Raw genomic sequence first — 16,327 nt, forward strand, 5'->3', positions numbered from 1 at the left:
CCACTATGTTCATAGCAGCCTTGTTTGTGATAGCCAGAAGCCACAGATGTTCCACAACAGAAGAATGGATACAGAAAATGTGGTTTCTCTTACACAATGAAGTACTACTCAGCTCTTAAGAACAAGGGCATCTTTAGTTTTGCAGGCAAATGTATGGAATGAGAAAATATCATCCTGAGTGAGGTGACTCAGACCCAGAAGGATGTGCAAGGCATGTACTCACTAATACGTGGATATTAGCCAAAACAGTACAGAATACCCAGGATACAATCCACAGAACTCAAGAAGGTTAATAAGCCAAAGGGCCCAAGTGAGGATGCTTTAATCCCACTTGGGGGGGAGAAGAAAGCAATGGGGGGGTGGGGGAGAGGGAGGGAGGGACCTGGGGTGGGAGAGAACAGGGGAAGGGGAAGAGGAACATGATCGGTATTGGGAGGGGGCAGGAGTGAAGTCCTGAGGGCCAACAGAAAGAATGTAAATATGCAACCTGGGGGGTGGGGGTGGGAGCGGGAGTGGGAGGTGGGGGGGGTTAGAATGTACCAGAGACCTGGGAGGTGAGAGACTCTCAGGACTCAATGGGAGGGACCTTAGATGAATGCTCAACACAGGGAGAGGGAGCTTGTAGAGTCCACCTCCAGTAGAAAGACAAGGGCTCCAGTAGGGCATCAAGTGGAGGAATGGGGTTGCCATTCCACAGTCAAAAACACTGACCCAGAATTGTTCCTGCCTAGAACTGCAGGGTTTCAAATGTAGAAGAGCCTGAGGGGAAGGAAGTCCAGTGACAAGCTCAACTTGGGATCCATCTCAAGGAGAGGCACCAGGACCTGAAACTGCTACTGATGCTGTGGTGTACTTACAAGCAGGAGCCTACCATGGCTGTCTTCTGAGAGGCCCAATAAGCAGCTGACTAAGACAGATACAGACACTTACATCCAACCAATGAACAGAAGTCGGGGATCCTGTGGTTGAATCGGGGAAAGGCTGGAAGAAGCTGAGGAGGAGGGTGACCCCATAGGAAGACCAATAGTCTCAACTAACCTGAGATCTTTCAGACACTGAGCCACCTGCCAGGCAGCATACACTAGCTAGCACAATGCCCCGGACACATATACAGCACAGAACTGCGTGGTCTGGCTTCAGTGAGAGTTGAGGCCCTGGAGAGTAGGGAGGCCTAGTGGGGAGGTGGGGTGAGGGGAGGGTGGGGACATCCTCTTAGAGACAGTGTGGGGGGAGGGGAGAATGGGATGTGGAACTATGGGATGGTGGAACAGGAGGGGCTAACTATTGGACTATAAAAATAAAATAAAATATAATAATAAAAAGTACCACTGAACTCCAACAGTACATTTCATCTTTTAGGAAAAACTAGGTGTTGATAATCAATACTGGAGCAGGAGCCTTAATCTTCAGAGGGAAGTCCTTGGAAAGATTATTCTGAAGGGCTAGAGAGATGATCCAATGAATAGGTCCTTGCCATTAGGCCTGAGAGCTGAGTTCTATCACCAGGACTCCAGTGGTGCAGGACAGAACCGGCTCCCCCACATTGCCCCCTGACCCCCACAAAATAAACAAACACAAACAAATATAAAGAGAAACCTTTAAAAAGGGTTTGAGATCACTATGGAGCATGGTGAAAAACACACCAGAGAGTCTCAGGCAGGAGAATTAGCTCAGAAGTTACTTCAGTGATTTCTAGAGATGACCAGATCTCTAAGAGTGTGTTGGAATCCAGCCTCTGCCTCTGCTCAAGACTCCTCTCCTAGACACCATCCCTTTGCTAGCTAGCTACTTGCTGATGTTAACATGTCTCATCTAGGAAGTGAATCTGTGTCAAAGGGTTGCTATATCACCCTCTTCCCAGCCTCTCCCCAGCCTCCTGCCAAGGAAGAAGATGATCTTGAGCTCTTACAGTGAACCTCTCCACTCCTCAAAAGATGTGAGAAGAGCCCCACCAAGTCTCACTTTCTGTCTCTGGTCCTGGGGCCTGAACTCCCCTGAAAGCCCTGCCCTGTTGTGTCCCCTCTCTCTATCCATGTAATTCGTAACACTTTTTCTCACTCCTCGGTGATGTGTCTTACTGTCCTCTTGAACCATCTGCCTCATGTGAACCCAAATGTCTAAATGCCAGGGGAGGCAGGCAACCTGGGAAGGAGAAGAACACATGGAGAGCAGACAACGGAGAGTAGTTAGGTTCTCTGAGTTTTCACAAATCCTCTCCACAACCTCTGCAGACACACGATGTACAGAGAACTGATGATCAGACATATGGTCTCCAATGAGGCAAACATACCTAGAGCCAGGGTAGGCTTAGCCCACACCATGCCTGACATATTCTGTGAAAGGGAACTGTCATTACTACAGTTATAAATAGCCTTTTGCTTTGACATCAGCTCAAGTCAAGAGTCAAGAGTGTCAACAGCTTTCTACAGATATAAAAGACCAGATGAGAAACAGATTCTAAGTAAGCCCTAGAAAATACTCAATTCCAGGGCAGGTGTGAGAATAGTAGCAGTATATGTGCCCTCCTGCCCACACCCCAGCTGTACTCCCAGCAGCCAGTCAACTGTAAGCCTTCCCCCAGCCCAGCCCAGCTCCCCTCTTCTTCTTACCTTGGCTTATTCTGAGGCAAGGCTTTCACATCAACTGCAAACATTTTGGAAACGAAGATAATAACCGGAGCAGTATCCTCACTTCCACATTTCATAAAAGCTAAATAAACAGGAAGCAACATGTCACTGCTTTTCTCACAATTAAAAAGCCTAGACTTTTGTGAACAGCAATTACATTTAGAATACTGCATTATTTAAACATGTAACTCTTTACAGATGTGAAAAAAATTCCACTTCGGAGTTTGCAAGGAACAAACAGTAAAGAAAGAGCAAGAGTTGGAAGACAGAAAAAGAAGCAGAGCTGAAGGGGGGAGGGGGGACTGGGGAGGCTCTTCCCAGATGCACGGCTGGGGACAGGGCTTGGCTACCCACAACTAACACAAGTCATTGTTTCTCTATATCCAAGAGTAAAGTACTGCTACCAGGATCAAACAGCAGTAACAGAGTTCTATAAATGTTTTTCTAGCCCTTATAATGGCAGGTTAATGTACAAAATAGACAAAGATAGTGTGGCATCAGGGCTGGAGAGACCGCTCAGCAGTTAAGAGCACTGACTACTCTTCCAGAGGCCCTGAGTTCAATTCCCAGCAACCACATGTCAGCGCAAACCATCTATAACTCTAGCTTCCTACTTCTGACATCAAGCATCAAGCAAACATGTGGTACACTGACATGTATGCAGGCAAAACATTCATATGCAAATAATAACGACAATAATACACTTTAAAAACAATGTATCAGGATAGTAACAAAACTCAGAAGTAAAGATTTAGTGCTATTAAAAAAGTCAATTCTCTAAGTATATAACATTTAACACAATTCTATATCAACATATGTTACAACCTCAGAGATTCTAATCTTTTTCATAATCTACAACAGAGACATAAAATTACTGGTTATCAGGTTTTAGAAAACACATTACTTCAAATCTAAATAATTTCTCCAAAGAATGCAACATAAAAAAAAAAATCAAACAAGCAGGGTAGTTGATAGTTATGCCTTTAATTCCAGCACTAGATGGGCAGAGGTAGGAGGATCGATGCTAGTCTGGTACAGAGAAAGCCTGTCTCAAAACAATAACAACAAAAATCAAACAAGAAAACTACAGAAAGCAAGAACTGAAGAGTTTGAGTATGTTAATCTCATCACTGACTGCAGCCAAAGAACAGACAATCAAGAGGAGGATAAAGGATACTTGACCCGGAGAAGCAGGTAGATCTGCTGGGCAGTAGTCGGGTTCTGGATATATGTAAAAGAAGACTGCAGTATTTGCCAATAGAGAATAGGGGTGTGAAGACAGTAAGAACCACAGATGACTCCAGGACTTCGGATTCAATAGATGAAAGGGTAGACACAGCTCTAATTACAACAGAATTGGAAGAAGCAGGGTTGGGAGGCTGGGGCACATCAAGTTTGCAATGCTTCTGGAGCAGAGCAGAGCAGAGCAGAGCAGAGCAGAGCAGAGCAGAGCAGAGCAGAGCAGAGCAGAGCAGAGCAGAGCAGAGCAGAGCAGAGCAGAGCAGAGCAGAGCAGAGCAGAGCAGAGCAGAGCAGAGCAGAGCAGAGCAGAGCAGAGCAGAGCAGAGCAGAGCAGAGCAGAGCAGAGCAGAGCAGAGCAGAGCAGAGCAGAGCAGAGCAGAGCAGAGCAGAGCAGAGCAGAGCAGAGCAGAGCAGAGCAGAGCAGAGCAGAGCAGAGCAGAGCAGAGCAGAAGCAGTGGTGGGCAAGCTATGCAAGTCTAGTGAGTCTGGAGTTCACAAAGCCCTATGTGTGCAGATGCAGATGGGGAAACTACAAGCACATTGCTGTCATATAAAGCTAGAAGATCAAGTGAGCTTCTGTACCAAGAGTGATTACAGATAAAAATGAGGTGTGATGTACAAAGATAAAAAAGCTGGGGACAAAGTGACATAGAAAACAGCAGCACCTGGAAGTCAGGGAAGCCCGTGTTCCAAGAAGGAAGATATAATCACCTATGTGAAATGCTAGTGACATAGCTGGTCAGCTGAGGGTGGGAAAAGGCCATCAGAATAACAAAGAGTCCATCGTAGGCCCAGCTAGAGAGGTTTGTGGATTGGGGCTGCGTACACTTCAGTATACTGGGAAGAACTGAAGACCATGAACACAAACAGATAAATCACACAGTGCCCACAGAACTTGGAATGCTAGGGTCCCTCAGATGAGGAACGTGAGCCAGCAGCTCTCAGGCACTGGTAAACCCTAGGAACCACTCTTCCAGTCCCATAATTTGAGACAGCCATGGCAGTGACTTCATAGCACAGGAACACATGCTTGGCTATTTAGGAAAAGGCAGTAAAGAGGAAACATAAAAGGAGATCAGAACCGCATGAAGGGAGGAGTCTGCATCAGAGGTTTAGCAATATGCTCTACTGAAAGGCAAAAGCGGGGAGCAGAACCAAAGCTGGTCACATGGTCAATTCTAAAAGTGCTTATTTGAGGGAATCAATGTAACAAACTGGCCTTTCTGTGAATTAATATTCAGTAAAGTAGGGCAGCCTGGACTGAGGAGAGTCATTAATGTAGGACATTGCACTGTGTCCATCTTCCCTCACCTGCTTTCAGGGCTTGGGTTTCCAGGGGGAGAGACTCAAACGTCTGTGATCCTGTGCACATCAGTCTCTCCACTCGCTCAGACGTCATGTCAAGGGGACTGGGCAGTTTCTGACACACCATAGCTGAGGCCTGGCGTTAAGGTCTCTACACTTCCAGTGCCGCATGACTCTATGGAAATCAAGACAATCAGGCACATTTACGCAGAAAAATCCAGGCTGAAGGACAATTCTGCTTTGTGACTCACGTCTCAAAATCTGCACCTGCTTCCAGAATGCCCAATGACTAGATATCTACTTTGATAAGTACCAGTGAAGTTTCATTTTATCATATACAATATAGCCTATTTTATTGTTATTCTATTATTATGTTAGAGAACAAACTGTTTTGAAAAGAACACTTCCTAGAATGAATATTAACCAGCATTAGCACATTAATTTCTCTACTTATTTAGTATTGCTTCAAGGTAGAGCACTGTGTAAACAAAAGACTTACATTGGATCGGAATGAGTTATTTCTAGAGGGTTATTTGGTTGCCAATCAAATACTATTTTTCTCTTACTTTATTAACTCCATCTAACTAAAACCACTAAAATAAAGGATACCGAGGACGGCGTGGGAGATGGGAAGCCACTGGCTGCAAATGGCATTGATCTGGACTTTAGGGTCTGAATGTCGTGCCTCCCGGGCTCCAATTTTTAATCCCAAAGAAGTCACAATTTTATCAATTTTTTCTTTGTCTCTATGGGAAAGATCAGAGAGGAAAAAAAAATAAACAATTAGCTTAATTTTATTTGACTCCTTTTTTTTTCCTTTGCATATTGCTTTTTCAAAAGAGGCTAAAAATAAGTGAAGAGATAGATCCTGGCAAGCAGGGGACTCCCCAAGCTCCTCTGTAATGCTCCTTCAGAACCTCACACAGAGCACTGGTCCACAATTTATTGAATCAAAGTATGTCTACCAGGGCAGCCTTACAAATAAATGCTAATGTTCTGATTCTGTCCATAGGATAATAAGTTTACAAAGCTGGCTTTCTTTTCCACTTGTACCAGATAAGTTCTTCCCAAGATCCCCACCTGATCCCTTTGTTTAACAATCACTGTTTCTTTAAGCTCTGCTTACACACCCCAAGGCCCAGCACTCCTTTGTAGCCTCTGCTCTCATCACCCTGGCAGGCCACAGCACACTGCTGTCCCAGCCCTTCCCATCCCCCTTACTAGATCTGCATGTGCACCTTTAAGTTGTTTCCAAGCCCTAACTAACTCATCTGGGAAGCTCTAAGCTCTGTTCACTGGCCTGGTCAAGCTCAGCTATCTAAAAGACTCATCAGACAGAGAAATGGGCAAATGACCCTGCCCAAACATAAACAATTTTACAACAGTCTTACTTTTTCAAGACCGCGTCATATAAACTCCATATATTTTCCAGGATCAACTGTACAAATAAAGGTTTCTTTCCTTTGGCCTGCACAAAAGAACATATCAGCTTCAGTTACTGAACATTAACAACATCATTGTCAGTGTGCCTTACTTCTGCTTGGAATACTTATTCAATGATAAAGACAAAGTCATTCTCTACATAGCCAGTAATCCATAAGCAAGGAGCCATCACTCTCTTCCTCTAGGAGCCAGAGGGGTGCTGAAATAATGTGATTAGTAGGGGGGTTACCTCAGGGGTTGCTCCACACTACCATCAAAACCCAAAACAACCCCCACCCCCACAAAATCACTAAGTGTGTGGGGCTCTCTTCAAAGGCTTGGGTTTTCTATGTTCATGTCTCTTGTGTTCTTCAACATAAGAAACTGATCATAAGAACAGGACATTCTTGTAAATGTAGACTTCACTGGTTCCACTGAGACAGGTATACAGAGTATTAACAGCAATTAAAAAGCAGGGAATTAAAAAGCACTTGCCACCAAGCTTGACAAGTTCTACCCTTGAAACTTACATGGTGAAAGAAGAAAACAGACTCCTTTAAGGAAAAATTTAAACAAGTCGATTTTTTAAAAATCAAACTACATAAAAATTTAACAGTGTGAATAGTGAGAACTTTGGGTTGTATGAATGCTGTTACATAAACATGAGATGGAATGTGTATTAAATGCTTCCTTCCTGAACTGCCATTGGCATTATTATCAGAAAATTAAAGAGCCATTGCCTTGAATGTCCAGTTAAAGAAAGTCATTAAAGGAAATTTATTTACAAAATGTGGCATTCATAGCTTTAATTACAATATGAAAACATGAAATACTTGCAAAGCCTAACCTTAGACCAATACAAAGCAAATGTATGTCTTCAAAGTGCCCAGGGTCTACCATCTAGAAAGCTCAGGAACCAGACAGCTTTCTATTCATTTTCCTGCAGTAACTTTCAGAGACAGAGTGTCATTATTACTCAGCTGGCCATAAACATCATGGAACTGAGCCTCCCAAGTAGCTGGGACAACACACACACACACACACACACACACACACACACACACACACACACACACACACACACACACCAGAGCTCACAGCTTGCTCACTGGACTTAAAAAGTGAGACTTTATAGAAATAATGCTTGAACATAAGACTCATGTACCATTTACAATCCTGTGCCATGAACTCAGTTGCATAAACTAAGGCTGAGTTGCTTCTACTAGAGTTGGTATAGTAGAAGCTTCTATGGCCAACAATCAAAAGTAACATAGATCATACTACCTGATCGACTTTCATAATCTTTTTAGCCTTCATATTTATGTAATAATCTCCCCACAAGGTTTTCAAAAGAACTTCCTTCTTGATGCCAATTTTTTGACTATAGATTCTGGCGAAGTGCTCAATTCTGAAAGAAAAGCAGTAGCACATGTTACAGCAATAGAAGGAACACAGCTAACACGTCACTGTTTCTTTGTCATATTCCACTCAGAAAGCTTTATATCACCACTGACCTAGTATTTGTAACTCTCCCACAAACTTCTCATCTTACAGAAAAGGGTAACCATACAAAGACATTACACAGGTAGTAAGTGAGATTGGGACTCAAACACAAGCAGTGTGACACTGTGGTCTGTGCCACTGCCCAACACTCTACACATCGACAAGAACTGGAATCTAGGCTGCAGCGTGTTTCCTAATTTTGCATGTTTGAAATTTGAGAAAAAGTGCAGAAGCCAAGAAGCATAGGTGCCAGCTGCCCATCATAACTCCACTAATTACAGAGATAACTTTCGGTGTTGCTATTCACAAGGGAAATGAACTCTAGAGAGCCAATCTGCCAGAACTAGAGATACAGCATCCTGCACTATCAGACATACACATCTACTCTAAGCTTATCAGTCCCAGAGAAGCCAGCTAGCACCACAGCCTCAACCCACCAGAGAAGGGCCAGGCAGCACCACGGTATAGGGCATTCTGTGCTTACAGGTGTAGAAACTGTGTTCCTGCAGGAAACAGTACTTCTCACTGTGTTGAAAGCCATCAGAGTGCTAGCATCTTAGAAGATGCCTGCTCAGGAACAAGATAGCAAGGCCTCCCCTGCATACTTCTTCAACATGGCACTGAGAGCTTGAACAAACGCAGGGAGGAAAGGCCTACAATCACAGAGAGGAGAAAGGCAAAACCACTCTTGTCTGAAGGTGACATGATCATCTATGTAAAAACATTCAAAAGAACCAGCAAGATTGTTAATGGGACTATGGACCAACTAAAGCAGGACTGCAGGGACAGACAATGCTTCCCACTTGCCAGCAGTCTCAGCAAGACAGACAGATGGCCAGCACGTCTATCCAAAACAAGGACACCATGAAATGCTGACATGAATGGAGAACAATAGCAACTCCATTCATTGCTGGTGGGAATGCAAAATAGCACAGCCACTTTGGAAGACAGTATGGTGGCTTCTTAAATGTCTAAACACACACTCACATGTAATGCAGCATAAACTGAAAGCATATGCCCATGAAAAATATGTACATGGACATTTATAGCAGTTCAATCCCCAATTTCCAAAATTTGAAGCAAGCAAGCAAGCAAAGTGTCCTTTAAGCAAGTCAACAAACTGTGGAACAATCAGAGCGAATATGACTCAGCACGAAACAGGAATGAGCGAGCGCACCACAAAAATACAGAGAAACAGCGTATATGCTTTTTGCTAACTGACTTAAGCCAACCTGCAAGAGCTCCATGCCGCTGACTTTACTATATGGCACTTTAGTAAAGTCTAAATATGTGAAAGTTGAAACACTAGTGGTTGCCAGTGGTATGGGAGAGGCAGGAATGAATAGATTAGGCTACTATGTAAACTGTGTTTTCTATTTGATCCAACAGTTCTTTATTTTAGCAGAGGTTTTTCTCTCTCTCTTCTCTCTCTCTCTCTCTCTCTCTGTGTGTGTGTGTGTGTGTGTGTGTGTGTCTAAGTTTTCAAAAAGTTTAATTTCTCTGTAATCTATATTATTGTTTACTATTAGTTTCTGGAGAAGTCAGACTATTCTGTATGATATGATGATGCAGGGCACAGCACAAAAATGATCCCCAGAAGGATCTATGATGTGTCAGTGTGTGTTCACCAATCAAAACAAATGAACTACATCAGTGAGATAATGGTCACAGTAAATTTATCAATGGATGAAAGTATTGGTGAAATTTGTACTTTCTTATCAATTTTGCTGCAACCCCAAATTTGCAGTTTAAAAATGTATTTAAAAAAAAAAGAGAGGGGGAATCAGAAGAGGAGGAGGAGGAGGAAAACGAAGAGAAGGAGGAGGAAGAAGAGGAGGAAGAGGAGGAGGAAAGAGGAAGAGGAGGAGGAGGAGGAAGAGGAGGAAGAAGAAGAAGAGCAGACCTGCCATTTTCCTCACTGAGGAAGGAATCTAAAGTCACTTCTTTACATGTCAGCTAGGGTGGTTTTCCTGAAAACCCCTCATTAATGTCAAATGAGTTAAGTGACATTACTAAGAAACCAAAGTTGAAGTCATCGATTACAATAGGAAGGAGAACTGCTTAGGTCATCAGGCAGTGGCTAAAAAAAAAAAAAAAAAAAAAAGGCAGAGATTGCAGCCCGCTGAAAACAAATAGCAATAAAGGAGAGGAGAGAGGGAGGGAGGGAGGGGAGGGAGGGAGGGGAGGGAGGGAGGGGGAGGGAGGGGGAGGGAGGAGGGAGGGGGGAGGAGGGAGATTCCCAGAGTTGGAGGTTCAAAGTAGCTAGAGCTGCTGCTGTTCGAAGCTGGCCTCAAGAGACCCTTACTTTCTCTGTAATTTGCTACGGTATAAACTTCATTTTCAATCTGATCAAATAGTTACTTATTTAGAAGTTTTATTCATATTTTATAATTTTCCCAAACTTTAGTTTCTATATTATTAATTTTTTGCCTTTGTGAAACAGAGAACTCTTCTCTCTACAAGTTCTTACCTCACCCCAAAGCCCTGGAAAGGTCTGCATTTTTCCATTGGAAACTGCTGGCAGAATGCTGCTGTCTCTCCCTAAGGAATGGAATTCCCTGAAAAAAGCAGGCTGGAAACTGCTCAGGAAGTGAGGCTTCCAAGATTGACTCTGGAGCTGCCTATGGGTCCTGGATTGGGTCTGCAAGTCTCAGTGGAGGTCTGCAGCCTGCTTGGCAATCTGCATGTATAGCTATAAAGCTACAGAGACAGCGTCTCTGAGTGTGTCTAAATAAAGCTCTGTCTCATAGCAGGGAAAACAGAGAGAAGACCTGGCTTCTTTCCCCTGTCAGTGCAGTAAGAAGGCAGGCCAAGCAGAGGTTCCCAGTGTGTGTGTGTGTGTGTGTGGGGGGTCAGCCCTGCGTGTGTGTGTGTGTGTGTGTGTGTGTGTGTGTGTGTGTGTGTGTGTGTGTGTGTATGTGTGTGTGTGTGTGTGGGGTCAGCCCTGCGTGTGTGCGTGTGTGTGGGGGGTCAGCCCTGCATCTGCAGGGAGAGGCACTAGAGCTCCTAGGCACCTTCTTTTCTTGTGCACATCTGACTGACACATTCTGGTACAACCTTCAGGATTTGAACTCTGTCCATTGTGTTTTAACAACAGTATCTTTCATGTGGCAAGCTTCTGGATGCTTTTTGTTTCTCTTAACGAAGAATTTTATGTATTTGCCACAACTGTTTAGATGAGGAGGATTTCTAGGTAATTTTTTTAAACTTTTATCTGCATTTATTTTGTGCTGAATTTATTTTCGAGCTGTAAGTTTTTGTTTCTTCAGTTTCTTCAGGGATATCTTTTTCTTCAGTGCAACCTCCTCTTCTGGCTTTGGAATAATCTAGTCCTTTTCAGTGAGGATCACGTCCACGAGGCAGGGGAGCTTATGCCTGGGCTCACCCAGCCCTGAGCCCTGTGAGTCCATCTGCACGTCTTACGTGCTCCATTCACTGGATACATTCAGTGACCAGAGAGTCCACATCTAAACCCTTACGCTCAGCATTACTCTCCACACTGGTCAGCATGTGCAGCCAAAACCTCAGCCCTCGCTTTTGGCCACTGAGCCTGTGTCCAGTCCCACTGCCTGGCCCCAGGCATATCTACTGACGCCACCATCACAGCCCCATGGCTTCTTTAAGAGACATCTGTCAGACACTTGGTGGTTTTTCAGATATGTACACCCTGAAGGCTTGGGCAGTTTTGCTAGGGTTGAACCTCTAGATTTGCGTGATTTTGCAGGGTTCCGTGGGTCCTCTTTACAGGTCACCTCAGGCTGCAAATAGGCAGAGATCAGGAAGGTTTTCACTTCGTGTTTTCAGGATTTAAATACGTTAACTATGTTACCCAAATCAAGTCATATTTTCTATTTTATAATAATGTCATATAAATGTCCCATCTTAAATTCTAAAGATGGTAAAGATCTTCATACACTCTCTATCAGAACTACAAATTATAAGATATTTGCCTGGCTGTCCAGGCCGCATCTTGAAAGCATTCTAAGTCCAGCAGTTGAGAACAGACATGTGTTCCCTCCATCTACACATCTGACCTTGTCTAGCACAGAGCATACTGACTAGCAATACCTAAAAATGGAGAAGTCTGAATGGAATATAGAAGTCACCCTTATTCTATCTACTACTCTTAGTCCTTCTCCACTCGGAGCAAACTTCCTCCAATTTGTAAGACTTAGACTCAGATGAAGATGAAACATGAAATTATAAAATTGTTATTATGGACAAGCCCTCCACCTTGTGGTTCACTAGCAGAATGCTAACAAACTAGCATGGCAGGGCTGAGCTTGTAACGTAACTGAATGCGTCATTTTACTTTCTTTCCTTTCTCTGAGGTAGTGTTTGGCTAGAGTTTATGTTACCTAGAACTCACTGGGTAGGTACCTCATACTCCCCTCTTGCCTCAGCCTGAAGAAGGGCTGGACTATTGGTAAAAGCTGCTATGCCCAGCTGTGTACCTTTTAATTAGAAAAAAATATGAGAATCAGTTTATCCTTTATTTCTCAGAATGTGACACTAAGTTACCGACCAGACGGGGAAAGGCTCATATTCGCCCTTCTCTCTGTACACTCAAGCCTGTATTTATGTAGGTTTGCCATAACCTTTTAGGCACAAGTGGAATAAGGTACTTATAATCTGTAAGTTACTAAAAGCTGGCCCCTGCAGCACATAGTCAGGTTTAGGCCTCTACCCCACAGGGAAGATCTAAGAGAAATACCATGGAAACCCACATGGCCCAGTAAGGTTGACTCTAATGCCACCAGCAGCTCTGTTCCTTAGCAGCTGATTAAAGCTGAACGATCCTCGGTACTTCTGAGCCTTAGATGCGAGGACAGGTTCAAAGATGGCTGTGAGAATTTAATCAAATAACTCAAATAGGGGTTGGGGATTTAGCTCAGTGGTAGAGCGCTTGCCTAGCAAACGCAAGGCCCTGGGTTCGGTCCCCAGCTCTGGAAAAACAAACAAACAAACAAACAAACAAATAACTCAAATAAGGTGACTAAATGCCTCGAATATGAATATACAGGAGACAGCTTTTTTCCACACTAACCTCCATTAGCACTACTTTAAGATGTGCCTGCTCGCTGATGAACAAAAGCTTTACAACACAAGAAACTGCCAAGTGAGGAAGGAAGCTAAGGTTAGGGAGGGAGAACAGCCCACAAGGCTCTGGCAAAGGTAAAACAGGAACTCAGCAGAGACAATGGCACTAGAATAAAAAGTAGTCAACTTCAACACAAGCCACACACTTTGTGCAGCTCTTAACTCAAAATGAACCAGACTTCATTGTAAAAAGGAAAGCCACATGAGAAATGGAAGCAGAACAGAGAGGCTGCTTGAGAAAGGGGACGATGGGAGGAAGGGGGCAAGAGAGGGTGAACTGATCGCAGTTCACAATGTACATTCGTAAATTGTCAAAATGAAACCCACTGTCCATAATTAATACACATGAACAAAAACATTAGAAAAGGAAAGAAAGTCTTTAGGGTCTTGACGTAGGCAGAGAGTTATTAACTTGCTTCAAAATGTAAAACTTAGAAAAAAATGGTAAGCTGCCTTATCTAAATTACAATCTCTGTTCTGTAAAAGACACAGCCAAGAGGATGCCAAACCTAACCGCAGACCAGGAGAGGACCACATAAGCACACACAAGACACAGACAGACCCAGCATCTAACTCACAAAGAGCTGTTAAATCTCAGGAGCAGAAACAACAGACAAGATGGACAGAAGAGACCTGGGAGCACAGAGATGCTAAGTCAGCACAGGGAAAGACCAACCACACTGGCGGTCAGAAGTGTGGATTCGAAGCACAATTCTCAGTGCCTTGCCCAGAGAAGGACCAAATGGTAACAGTGGTGGGGCCACCTCGTGATGACATCAGCGGAGGCAGACCATCCAGGCTCTGGGCAAGAATGTAAAGTAGGGAAGCCCTGTGCAAAGCTGCTTGCTAATTTCTTTAACAGTTAAGTTTACTGGCACGGGATGCTAGTTGGTAGTGTTTGGCTGACATACACATATACTTGTAATGGCCCGTACCTGGAGCACCCCTAGTCCAAATATCCAGACTCTAAAACTTTTTACGTACTAACACAACCACACAGGTAGAACATTTCCGCAAGGCCTTTTATGTTCGGCCTCAGTCAAAGCCTGGGTAAAGAAACCTTCAGATTGTGTGTGTAATATGAGTGAATACTGGACTGAGGCTTCAGTCCCATCCTAAGATACTTTGTATACATGTAAATAAATAAATAAGGAGAACCAAACTATGAAACGCTTCCGGTTCTAACCATTTCAGATAGGGACAACTCAAAAAACTTTAATGAGTACAACAGTTAACATTAGTATCTAGAAAATTATGCAGAGGAAAAAATAAATCTTAAAAGGCTACTATTTATTTGACCATTTCTATAGTACACTGTTTTGATGTAATTTTTCTAACATTCTTAAAATAGCAAATTACAGAAATGAAGGATATTAATGGTTTCAGTGGTTATGCGGGGTTTGGGAAGAAAGTAAATGCGACTACAGAGTATCACGTAGCTTCATAATGGCAAACGTTCTCTAGCATGAGCATGTCCACGTTACTGTCCTGAATGTGACACTCTGTTACCGTGTTTTACAACATAAGCATGGGGCACAGCAAGATACAAGATAACTGTAAATGTTATTACAACATAATGGTATAAAATTGCAATTACAGCAAACAGAGCTAAGCACCCACGGTCTATAATTACCAAGAGACAGAGAGTGACTTACCCAAAGCCCCAGCCATCTATTGCACTGGTAAATACCACATTGCCCTGCTCTGGGGAGAAGTACAGCTGAGAGTCATCCACGTCCTCCAAGCCTGCGCTCCAGTCGTACACTTGATCTCCTTGTTCAGAATGTGACTTCGCCTGGGATTCGGTCTCTCTCTCTGCTCTTTCTTCTAGGACTTTAGAAGTAAAAAGAGTTCCTGTAAGTGCGTTAATCTAGGAGAGATGGCGAAACAGCAAAGTGTCATTCATATGCTAGGACACACATGGGAGGGAACAAATTGTCTAACCTTTACTAAGGCTAGAAACCACAGTCAGAGTTTGTGGTCACTGAAGGTGACATTATAATCAACAAATAATTTACACATATTAAACTATCCTTCCAAATTCCAACAAACCAGAGGCTTATAATAAGGCTTCTAAGAGGCCATTTGTGGGGACTAATCCTGCAGAATTTCACTAAAAACTCATCCTACCCAAATCCCCAAACTTGACTCAATCCTTCTCGTACTTCCTATGCCAGCTGTTTAAGTTCCCAGTGTGCAATCTTCAAAGAAGCAATCTCATTTCCTATCCCAGAGAGAAAAACGAAGCCTGCTACTCAGATCCCCACAGGTTCCCCGCACCCTAACTAATGCCCTGCTTACATCTGCAGAGACTGCTGCTCTTCCCTGGCCACTCACTGTGGCGAGCGTTTTCCTCAGTGTCTCTACAGATGGAAGACATCTGCAGTGCTTCCTATTCCTGCAGGAAGCTGGACCGGGCCACCATTCCCTCTCCATGCCCTGCATTTTCTTTCCTCCCTTTAGCAAAGAAATTTATCTATGCTGATCTCGAAGTCCTAGTTCTTCTGTCAGACCAAGGGCTCACTAAAATGCAAGGCTTGCGTTGTTTTTTCCTGCTAGGTCCCATTTCTTGTCACTTCTTATCATGACCTCTCAATTCTTCAGTGATCACAACCAACTTCCTGATGCTTCCTCTAGGTTTCCGTGACATTGCGCAAATTTGTTTTGTCTCCTTAAACGTTCTTCCTCTAACTTTCACCTTGGCGAACACTATGGTCCCTCTATCTCCAGGCCTCACTGTGAGACTGTCTTTTCCTTTCTTGCTCAGACTGGGCTTGCAAACCACATGGAGTACCTAGCTGATCTTCAATGTCTCAACTGTCTGTCTCACTCACTCCACTGGGAGCTCTTAGAAATCAAGGCTTCTGCCATGCCCTCCTTCTACTCGTCATCCCTAACTGGGCATCTGGCACTGCATATATCTACATATATCCACACAAATGTCTGCTAAATAAAGAAATCAACGCCTAAAAAGTTTTCATCTAAAAACAAGCAACATAATATCACTTCACTTCAGAACCAAACTACAGTTTTAAGGACAAGAGCCTCCAGTGCAAGCCTGACACTGATGTGTTCTGGAAAACAGAAGCAACGCCCAAGAGCACACCGCTTCTGTCCCCTCTGCACAGT

General features: G+C 43.6%; 1 protein-coding gene across 1 annotated transcript in view; it reads right to left on the bottom strand.

The window, feature by feature from the left end:
- The window catches only part of Efl1 (elongation factor like GTPase 1), a 122,478-nt gene that overhangs the window by 84,161 nt on the left and 21,990 nt on the right, over positions 1-16,327 (bottom strand). Inside the window, exons 7-12 of the mRNA XM_032893298.1 lie at positions 14,854-15,068; positions 7,880-8,003; positions 6,565-6,641; positions 5,783-5,919; positions 5,180-5,302; positions 2,610-2,709 (exon numbers count right to left, since the gene is read on the bottom strand). Of these exons, the coding sequence (XP_032749189.1) occupies positions 2,610-2,709; positions 5,180-5,302; positions 5,783-5,919; positions 6,565-6,641; positions 7,880-8,003; positions 14,854-15,068 (776 nt within the window). The remainder of the gene's footprint in view (positions 1-2,609; positions 2,710-5,179; positions 5,303-5,782; positions 5,920-6,564; positions 6,642-7,879; positions 8,004-14,853; positions 15,069-16,327) is intronic.

This window comes from Rattus rattus, chromosome 2 (genome assembly GCF_011064425.1).
Source record: "Rattus rattus isolate New Zealand chromosome 2, Rrattus_CSIRO_v1, whole genome shotgun sequence".
Taxonomy (NCBI): domain Eukaryota; kingdom Metazoa; phylum Chordata; class Mammalia; order Rodentia; family Muridae; genus Rattus; species Rattus rattus.